The sequence below is a fragment of the Sapajus apella genome, unplaced genomic scaffold (assembly GCF_009761245.1).
Source record: "Sapajus apella isolate SASKATOON/1434 unplaced genomic scaffold, GSC_monkey_1.0 scaffold13, whole genome shotgun sequence".
Taxonomy (NCBI): Eukaryota; Metazoa; Chordata; class Mammalia; order Primates; family Cebidae; genus Sapajus; species Sapajus apella.
This window is the reverse complement of record NW_022436953.1, coordinates 35169597-35180599: the sequence shown is the minus strand read 5'-3', so window position 1 is coordinate 35180599 and position 11003 is coordinate 35169597. Positions and strand designations below refer to the sequence as shown.

The 11003-nt window shown below is 49.8% G+C and overlaps 1 protein-coding gene across 2 annotated transcripts in view; it reads right to left on the bottom strand.

Moving 5' to 3' along the window:
* Positions 1-10826, bottom strand: part of LRRC27 (leucine rich repeat containing 27) — a 39469-nt gene extending 28643 nt beyond the window's left edge. Inside the window, exons 1-2 of one of the 2 annotated variants that reach the window (XM_032282047.1) lie at positions 10672-10826; positions 9169-9426 (exon numbers count right to left, since the gene is read on the bottom strand). In XM_032282047.1, coding sequence (XP_032137938.1) covers positions 9169-9378 — 210 coding nt within the window. In that variant the 5' untranslated portion in view covers positions 9379-9426; positions 10672-10826. The remainder of the gene's footprint in view (positions 1-9168; positions 9427-10671) is intronic. The other variant, XM_032282048.1, reaches the window with a different exon arrangement.
* Positions 10827-11003: the final 177 nt, after the last annotated feature.

Here is an 11003-nt window from a genome sequence, read left to right as displayed (position 1 = left end):
GATCACACTAGAGCAGCGCGTGGACCGGCCGTGGTGATCACACTAGAGCAGCGCGTGGACCGGCTGTCGTGATCACACTGCCTTCTCTGTGGAAACACACACTGCATACTGCAGAGTGCCCCCTGCCTCCCCATTCCACCTTCAACACCGCGCCCCTGCTCCAAATCACTGACAGATTCCAGTCTGAGAAACACCGACTGGAAAAATCACACTCTTCATAAAGGCATTGAAAACAGCGTCTTATCTCTGTTAGGAAACTGCTGGAGCCACTGCTTGCTGGCAGCTGGCCAGGTCTCCGGAAAGCGGCCTGGCGATCACAGGTACACAATGCTCTTTCCTGCCCCTTCCCTCACAGTGCAACCTGATTCTAGTGCTGAGCTTTGAAACCATGTCTTCCTCAAGGCAGTGAAAGGAGTCTCAGGAAGACAACAGTCTGCTTCCTCCCCAGCACCTCTGGAAACACAGGCACCACCTGCGACTTGGAGCTGGTTATGGTTGAAGGAAATAACGTATACAGTGGTTCATTTCCAGAACAAAGTGCCTTGAACTGGCTTAGATCAGCAAGCTACAGAAGAAACAGGATGTAGCAGGCCCCTGCTTGGCCAGCCGATGCCTGCTTGTCAGCCTCCCCACCACCCCTTAGTTGCCCTCACCCAAACCAAAGAAGTTTAGTCTAAGACGAAAGTTTACTAGCCTGCAAAACAGCTCATTTTGTCTGTTCTTTTTGCGATGAAGCAAACTACCTCCATCTTAGCTGTGAGCCTGACTGACTCCATCTTGGCTCCCCCTGCCATTTCCCCCGAGTGCATGCCTGGCCACACCGTGCTGGGTCATGCTGTGCTTAGAGCTATAGAAGCGTATAACCGTTGTAACAATACCCCGCTTGACAAGCCCACTTGCTGTTGTGGGTACCCCCTTGATTGACTGTATGGAAAGTACCAGATGCCCCCCTTGGTGACCAGCAATCATGGGAACCGTTTGTGTATACCCTCCTTAGTTAATCAACAATCCTGGGAGCCTCCTGCCTCCTAGTTTCCAGCCTCCTCCCCTAACTTGCTTATTCTGCTTCTGTAAAATTCCGCTTTGCCCCCTTGCCATGAGCAACATATAAAAGGAAATCAAACCCCTTCCTCGGGGCCAAGAGATTTTGAGAGTTAACTGACTCTCAGTCGCCGGCAATAAAGGACTCACAATCAGATTTCAGAGTGCGGCACTTTCCTGACAACTCACTCGGATGTAACATTGTCTGCCTGTCCAGCTACTCAAGTCGTAAGTCAGATACTTGAAGAGCCCCTGAGCTGACTGGGATTGCAATGTATTGTGGGCTGGAACAAAATGCAGCAGGACAACCCTAAAAAAACACCTAAAGCCCCTGCTCAATAAGCAATACGCGATGTCCAGGAAGACTGTGACCTACCCCCCACAGACTCAGCCTGTGAGGAACGGGGTGGGGGGCTGTGCACTAGGGGATAAACTGCTTGTTGAAACCGTGCGGGGTGTGCCTGCCCACCAGACACCTGATCTTGCAAAACCGTCATTAAAGTCACTTCCCCTGTCCTCTGGGTCTCTGAGTCCATTCTTTGGGCTTGGATGGGTGAGTCTGTTTCTCAAACCTGGTGGTTCACATGGGGAAGAAAATGACATCTTTGGGCAATACCGGAGAGGCTCACTCCTCCCTAATGTACCAACCAACGGGCACAAAACTCTCTGAGGAAAAGTTAATAGTATTGGGGTAAAGGGGGAAGGACTTTACATTCCAATATTCAAGATGATGTTAATTAGCTTGGGATCAGAACAAATTAAGGGGTCATTCTTGTATGTTCCCGAAGCAGGAACTAGCCTCTTGGGTCAAGACCTGACTGTTCGATTAGGTTTAGGATCCAGAGTCGAGAAGGGACAGATAAAAGGAGTGATGGGCCTTCTAACAGAGGAGGAGGAAAGTAGAGTTAACTCCAGCCTGCGGATTAAGGAAAGCAACAGGGGAGGGTTAAAAATCACAGCCTCACAGACTGAACTAAACGTCCAGGAGAAAGAGTTTGCAGGAAACAATGTCCCATACCCACTGAAGGGCAGAAGGGTCTCCCGCTGCTAATGGAGGGAGTAATTAAAGACGGACTATTGGAAGTCAGTATGTCACCATACAACACTCCAGTTCTCCTGGTGAAGAAACCAGATGGGTCCTGTAGACTAGTATAAGGTCGAACAGCTATAAGTCAGTTGTCCAAACTTACCATCTTGGGGTGCTTCACCCCTACACCCTCCTCAGTAAAATACCCTATGAACATAAGTGGTTCACCGTAGTGGATCTGAAAGACGCATTCTGGGCATGTCCCCTAGACTCTAGATGTAGGGACCTCTCTGCCTTTGAATGGAAAACCCCATAACGGGAGAAAGCAGCAGCACCGTGGACTGTGCTGCCAGAAGGGTTCACGGGAGCCTGGGACTTATTTGGCCAAGTCTTAGAAAAACTCCTGGAGGAATTCCAACCTTCCAGAGAAACCCAGTTGTGACTATATGTGGATGATCTTCTAATTTCTGGGGAAAGGAGGGCCAAGGTATCAGAAGCCACCAGAAGCTTGCTTAATTTTCTAGGGAAAAGGGGATTGTGAGTCTCCAAGGACAAATTGCAATTTGTAGAAAAAGAAGTTAAATACTTAAGACATCTAATTAGCGAAGGGAAGCGGGGAATAAACCCTGAAAGAATATCAGGAATAGTGGGTCTGCCCTTGCCTAAGACAAAGAAAGAACTCCGAAAATTTTTAGGTTTAACTGGTTACTGTAGATTATGGGTTGACTCAAGTGCTCAAAAGACAAGGGTTCTGTATCTGAAATTACTAGAAGAACCCGATCCCTTGAAATGGTGCCTGGAAGAAATTAAGGCAGTGAAGGATTTAAAGCAAGCTCTCTCTACAGCCCCAGTCCTGGCCCTCCCACCTTTAGAGGAAATATTTCGTCTGTTGGTCACAGCAGACCAGGGCACGGCCCTTGAGGTGCTCACTGAAATGTGGGGCAGGGAAGAGGTGACCGTTGTTTTTCTCTCCAAGCTTCTCCAACTTGTCACTCAAGCGTGGCCCAAATGTGTGCAGGCAGTGGCTGCCACGGCCCTGTGGGTAGAGGAGAGCTGGAAGCTGGGGCCCTGGTAGTGAGCACCCCACATCAGGTCAGGGACATATTAGATCAAAGAGCTGGGAGATGGCTGACTGATTCCTGGACATTAAAATACGAAGACAGGTTACTAGAAAAACATAATTTGGTCTTAACAACAGATACTTGCTTGAAACTAGCCAGTTTCTTATGGAAAGGGCAATAATGAGGCATGAGACCACACTGTTTAGATATCATAGAACGTCAAACTGAAGTTAGCCCAGACCTGACAGAAGCTCCACTCCACGATGGAATGAGGCTGTTTGCGGCTGGGTCATCCCGAGCGACTGATGGTAAAGACACACTGGCTACGCTGTCATTGACGGAAACAAAAGATCCTAACGTGAAAAAGGAAGATTACCCAGTGACTGCCCAGCTCAAACCTGTGAATTAGATGCTCTTAACCAGGCCCTAAAGCTCCTAAAGGCTAAGAAGGCACTATACGGAGTGGCTCCAAATACGCCCGTGGAAGAGCACACGCCTCCGGAAGGCTCTGGACAGAGCGGGGCCTGTAACAAGGAAGCTCCTGGTACATCAGGAGCTGCTCACGCAAGTTTTAGAAAGCATCCTGCCTCCAGCAGAGATGGCCACAGTTCACGTAAATGGCCATCAGAAAGCAAGCACTGCAGAAGCTGTAGGGAGCAGGCTTGCGGATGAAGCTGACATGCAAGCCTCCCTGGAGGAAGAGGTGAGGCTGTTTAGCCAGTCCCAGAGAGCCCGAGGGTGGTATTAAGACCCCAATTTTCTAAAGAAGAGGAAGAGCTAGGGAAGACAGGGGCCACTCAAACCAGGATGGGAGGTGGGTGGCTCCCTGATGAGAGAGAAATGACAAACCAACCCACATAAGAACCGATGTCCACACTGCATTCGTAAGTCACTGGGGTCCCCAGGCCACGTGTGATGCAATACTCAAAAGTATGAGTGTATAGGGATTCATACCCTTGCTAAACAAGTGTGTGGGGGTTATATGACCTGCCAGAGAATAAACAAAAAGGTAGCAATTACACCTGTAATCCCAGCACTTTGGGAGGCCAAGGCGGAGCAGATCATGAGGTCAGGAGTTCGAGACCAGTCTGGCCAACAGTGAACCTGTTCTCTACTAAAAATACAAAAAATTAGTCAGGCGAGGTGGCGGGAGCCTGTAATCCCAGGTGCTCAGTAGGCTGAGGCAGAATTGCCTGAACCCAGGAGGTGGAGGTTGCAGTGAGCTGATATTGAGCCACTGCACTCCATCCTGGGCTACAGGGTGAGACTCCATCTCAAAAAAAGAAAACAGACTACCGGAAGGAGACCTCCTTCAAGTAGATTTCACAGAAATGTCCAAAACAGGGAGACTAAAGTATCTACTGGTAACGGTGGACCACCTCTCTGGCTGGGTGGAGGCCTTCCCCCTCCCAACTGCCACTGCCAGGAACGTGGTCAAAATAATCTTAGAAGAAATTATACCCAGATTTGGCCTGGTGGAAAGTATTGATTCAGATGATGGGCGCCACTTTACCTCGAGGGTGCTAAGGGGAATTATGGAGGGTTTACTCATTGGATGGGATTACTATACCCCTTGGCATTCCCCTTCCTCTGAAAACATAGAAAGAATGAATCAAACTCTCCAAAACCATCTTATTAAACTAATCTTAGAAACTAAAATGCCTTGGACCAAATGTCTCCCAACAGCTCTCCTTAGGATTAGGTCAGCCCCAAGGAAAGACTTGGCATTGATTGTCCCCTTATGAGTTATTCCATGGACTCCCACATTTAGGTAGGACTATGGACCTTCCTACTATGGAACCCAAAGAGCAATTGTTAAGAAATTCTATACTGGCCATATCCTCCACCCTGTCATCCCTTAGGCTGAAAGGACTTCTGACTCACAGCCTGCCCCGTGAGTTCACGGTTCACCATATCCAGCCTGACGACTCAGTGCTAAAGGAGACAAGCTCCACCTGAGCTGGAAAGGCCCCTATCAAGTGCTCCTGACCACTGAGGCAGCCGTACGAACAGTTGAACAGGGGTGGACACATGACACACGGTCAAGAGACTGGTAAAGAACCCCCGGAAGGAAGGGAAAAGGGTGAAGGGGACGTGTATAGATCACCGAAGGAACCCTTCGGCTAACTCCAGAAAAACCTCGAAGGAAAATATGAGCAGGCTCTGTCACTGGGGGTGGATGTGGTTAGGATTAAGCCTCCTACCGGGGTGAGAGGGTTCACAATTATTGGATGGAGCCGGAGGAAGAAGAAGATCCAGTCCAACTAAGAGTTGGCATAGCTAGAACCTCCACCCCCCAGACCACAAAGTTCGATGCCTGCCAAGTATTCCATGGTGGGTATTTAGGGAAACAAAGGCAGCTGTCACGAGCAAACATGCGTGTCCTGAAACCGTCACCACGGGGAAAGCCCTGCGCCAGCTGGAATGACGCCTAATGGACCACCCATTTCAAGGCTGGGTGAGCCATCGTTCCAAAAACAAACCCTTGAAGAATAAAATGCATTTGCATAAGGGCCTCACGCCACCTAACTGTGGAAATTTAGAATGCAATCCTGGATTAATTAACATCAACCAGCTACTCTAGACCAGGAACCTTGGTGGTATGGACTAGGAATAAATATTTCAGGAAAGGATCCTGGGGAACGGTTAGTTTTTAGGGACGTCACCATCTCCATCCCAAGCCCACCCAGGATTACTATAACTCCTGGTCCCACTACCTCCTTCAACCTACTGGACAATGATACCAAGAGAGTAAAAATAATTAAGGTAACTGACTTGAGGCAGACTTTAGAAATCGAGACTGGATACGGGGATGCAAATGCCTGGGTTGTATGCGTCAAATTTTCAGTACTAGCTCTTAATAAGAGCGACGGTTACCCTGCTCGGCTGGATGGCCTCAGGCAGATGTGGTTCCGTTTCCCCAGGATGGGATGCCAATCCCAACGCAATGCGCTGCATGTTGGCTGTACGCCAGGACGGGGATACGTGGCGCACTGGGACCTGCAAGTCTATCTTTGCTCTTTCCCGCCTTGCGGAGATCAGATCCTAGAGCAGCCCCTCACTCTCCTTAGGTTGCCTCTCTAGGCAGGGGGCAGAGTTCAACAAGCCTGTGAGAGAACTCTCAACTTGTACCCACATCCTAAACACCATTGGCGAGTCAAACAAAGGCAACTGCTTGGCTTTTTATACAGCCCGGGCTGATGTCTGGTGGTATCGAAGAAAGAGCTGCCTCCATGACCTGCTACCGTCCAATTGGACCAGGACTTGTACCTTAATTCAAGCTGCCATTCCATAAGGGCCCTGAGAATCTACATGGCCACTGACATCGGAGATCTAACAAATCCTTTTGATCCCAACGTTCATGCTGACTCCACAGGAGTCGTAGAGGACTACCTAATCAATTTAAGGCCCCAAAGCAAACAGCTGCCGGGTTTGTGTCCGCACTCTGCTGCTGGTCAACTATTAATAAAATGTGCATTGGATCTATTACCTCTATTATAATTCAACAAAGACTCATCAACTGTACTGGAGACACTCTCAAAGGAGTGGCTAGCCAGTTAGACACCACCAGCCGAATGGCCTGGAAGAACAGACTTGCACTAGACATGACTGTGGCAGAGAAAGGGGCATATGCATCATGCTGGTGGAAAGTGTCGCACCTTCATTCCTAACAATACTGCCCCAGATGGAGCATCACAACAGCATTACGAGGGTTAACAACTTTAGCCAATGAGTTGGCAGAAAATGCCAGAACTGATGACCCATTTACTGACTGGCTAGAGAGCTGGTCTGGGAAAAGGAAAGGAATGGTAGCCTCCATTCTGCCATTCCTTATAACAGTGGCTGGGGTCCTAACAGCTACAGGGTGTTGCATTATCCTGTGTTAAAGGGTTAACCCCAAAATTAATTGAAACAGCCATCAACAAATGGCCATGACATATCAACTATTGTAAGAAACCAATCAGATCTACTCTCTCACGATGAAGAGTCAACAGCTCCTGAAACAATTTCAGGACCAAAGGACACAAAAATAAATGTGGAAATGGGACCAGTGGGAGTAAAAAGAGGAGGGAATTGAAGGAACTAGTGTCTGCAGTGGTCCATTTCCAAGACAAAGGGCCCTGAATCGGCTTCGGTCAGTAAACTACAGAAGAAATGGGATCCACTAGGCCCCTCTTGGATAGCCAATGCCTGCCCGTCACTGCCCCACACCCCCACCCACCGCCCCTCTTAGTTGCCCTCACCCGAACCAAGGAAGTTTAGTCTAAGATGAAAATTTACTAGCCTGCAAAACAGCTTGTTGTTTGTTCTCATCAGCCTGCCCATCTACTCAGGTCATAAGTCAAATACTTGAAGAGCCCCTGAGCTAGGTAGGATTGCAATGTACTGTGGGCTGCGACAAAATGCAGCAGGACAACCCTAAAAAAACACCTAAAGCCCCTGCCCCACCATGAACAGGCGACGTCTGGGAAGATGTGACCCCACAGTACTCAGCCTGTGAGGAGCCAGGGGAGGGGCCTGTGCACTGGGGGATAAACTGCTTGTTGTAACTGTGCTGGGTGTGCCTGCCCACAAGATGCCTGACCTTGCAAAACCATCATTAAAGTCCCACTTCCACTGTCCTCTGGGTCTCTGAGTCCATTCTTTGGGTTTGGATGGGTGAGTTTGTTTCCGGCATGGTGAATAGTGAGTTGGCCATGTCACAACACAGGTTCCACCTTTCCTGATAGGTCCCAGAAGCCTCATGTGAGGATGGGGATCTCTGGAAGTGCCATTTATGACTTCAGAGGCTGTAGCCACAGCTGCAGAAAGTCTACCACTCTGAGGGATTGCCTCTTTTAAAGACTTGTTGCCACGGTAATAAAATTTATATTGACATCTGTCTTCTGAACGGTATAAGCACAGTTACCAAGCTTCTTCATTAAGCCTGAAGACCTCTGGAATTTCCTGCTTCTCCCTTTATGCATTAAGGTAACAGAAACCTCAGGGGTCTGCCGGATCCCTTACTCCAGGGCTGAGGTTATCCGTTCATTAGAAGTGACAAGTGTGTAACAGGAGCCAGGACAAAGCAGGTCCCTGTGACCAGTGCCACAACCTAGATGTCAGCAGGAAAGAAAAAAGAGCAAGACCAGCACTGCCCTAACAGCAAACACAAGGAAAATGCAGAGTTTATAACATAAGCAGCCACTATACATCTAAATATGTAGCTTTTGTAACAGCACTCAAAAACGTCAATCTGGCCAGGCGCAGTGGCTCATGCCTGTAATCACAGCACCTTGAAAGGCTGAGACAGGCAGATCACCCGGTCTCAGGAGTTTAAGACCAGGTGGGGCAACACGGTGAAACCCCGTCACCACTAAAAATACAAAAAGAAAGTCAATGAATATCATAACCATGTTCCAGACACTATGCTTTCACGTTATTCATTCTTACAAGAACCAGTGAAAATATGACCATTCCCACGCTCCAGATTAAACCAAATGAGGTTTAAGGAAATTCTGTGAGTCCAGGCAGTGACAAGGACTGCAGGGGGAACCTTCAACTGTCGGACATCAAAGCTGTGCCCTCACAGAAGCTTTCTCTGGAAATCACAGGGACAAGACAGCATCTCCTGCAGACTGACCTGGAGAAGGGCTGGGCACAGAGTAAAACCAGTGTGTAACAGGAGCAAAATCATGGCTGACAACAGTTTTTAACTGTTAATGTTGCCTGGTTTTCTTTAAGGTTTTGTGTTTTAATTGAGAGACCAAGGGTGTATGGCAGCAGTTTCTTCCACCGGTTCTGTGAGATGAACTGCAGAGAAGAGAACAGACACGTGCATCTACATAGACGTGCTACTCCCATTGGCTGGTCCCCATCATCAACTTCCCATTTTGTGTGATGGGCATATAAAGCCATGAGTGAACCTTTCCTCTATTTCATCTTAGAATTCATCGCTTCCAAAGAGAAAGAAGCCTACAAAGCAAGCCCAGGGGCAGGTTCCCATTTCTGTCTACAGGGGACCGGTGGACACAGAGCCTGAGGGGCAGCCCCACTTACTTGAAGGCTGGGGATTCTAAAGACCTCTTCCAAATGGCACAGACCACTCTGACTCAAGTCTAGAATCGGTGAGGAGGAAAAAATGATCCCTCCAACACCCTTGTGAACGTCTTTGGAGGGGGCGGCAGGCAAGCTCCTAGTTTGACCAGCATCCTCCTCCAGATCAGCAGCGGCTGCAGAGGGAGCTCTGTAGGAGCCGCTTCCCTCCATCCGTTCTCCTCCAGGGAGAGCAGCTCATCCTCCTTGGTCTGGAGTCACCTGGAGACATAGGAAGGGGAAATGCAGAAACAACTAAGTATACCGAGGCAAAGCGGAATAGCTGTGTGGCAGGTCCACGGTGATTCAGCTTGCTTTAAAAGCTATCGTTTTTAGCAAAAGTTTGACTTTTAAATGAGAAAAAAAAAAAAAAAGAAATACAAAGAGGTTCCAATTAAAATTCTCTGCTCTCACTCTGTACAACGGAGTTCCAAGATTTAACTCCTGGAAACGCAAAGGTGCACAGCAGGAAGATCATGTCAGGGACGTCAACAATGAGAACATCTGGAAGCCTGTAAACCAACTGCGATGCTTCCGTGAAATGACTGGGGCAGGCGGTTCCTTATCAGTGTGCAGTTTCTTGCCTCTGCTGTGTTCTGGGCCATTTGAACTATGTTTTTAGTTCCTTGAGGCCAGGAAGCCTGTCTTTTGTTTATCCTTTTGGCCCAGTGACCAGCACTGCCTGGCTAACACCCAGTTAAGCATCAGGGAAAGCCTGTTGAATTAAGAATCTTGAATTTTCATTGTCCAGCAACCCTTTTTCTCACAAGTATTGTTCATCAAAACCTCATTCAGCGAGGCACACTTTCAATTTCCAAACAACTTATTCGGCAATGAGAATCCACGTAGGAATGCCTCAGCTCGACTACGTAACTCAAATCACTCAACAGCCCAGTGACTGGCATATGCGTGCACTTCACTCCCTCTTTAGGGAGGAGGCTGAGGCGCAGATGAGTTAACTGCTAGAGGGGTGCAGTTAGCTGCGGGATAGAGGCGCCAGTGGGACCCGGCAGGGTTCGACCCCAGGCGGCCTGCGTTCCATAGAAGGCTGCGGGCTTTTTCACGGTCAGTTCACTTGTTGTCTCCGAATCACAACCACGTAACTTTAAAAAGAGGAGGAGAGGCTTCAAACCTCAGAACAGGGAGAATGTCTTAAAACCAGAACTGAAACAGCAGCGCGGACTTCACACAGGGCCCAGGCAGCGCCGGGCTCCGTGGGGCTTCCCAGGCTGCCTTCAAGCAACCCCGACGCACGCCCACCCCCGTTCCCTGCCTCGGTTTCCCCATCCGGGCGAGGCTGAGTGGAATCCGACGCTCTGGGCTTCACATTCCAGGCCTGAGAGGTGCAGCCCCTGCCGGCAGCATCCGGGCGGGAGCTACGCTACAGGGCGCGAGGGGCCAGGCACCGCCTTCCCCCCGCCGTCCCTAGGAGGGCCCAGCGAGCCGGCCGTCCCCGCCCCGCCTCACCTTCGGGGCCCCCGCCCACCGGAGCGCGGGCGAGCCCCGCAGCGGAAAGCGGCAGCCCGACAGTGGAGGCAGCCCGGCCCACGCGGTCGCCATGGAGACCTAGTACGGAAGCCCGCAGGCACCACGCCGCACGCGGGTGTTTGTGCGTGGTGCGCCTGCGCATGGGTGGGTGTGGTGATTTTGTGTGTGTGTGTGTGTGTGTGTGTGTGTGTGGTGCGCCTGCGCATGGGTGGGTGTGGTGATTTTGTGTGTGTGCGTGTGTTTGTGGTGCGCCTGCGCATGGGTGGGTGTGGTGCGCCTGCGCACGGGTGGGTGTGTTGCGCCTGCGCATG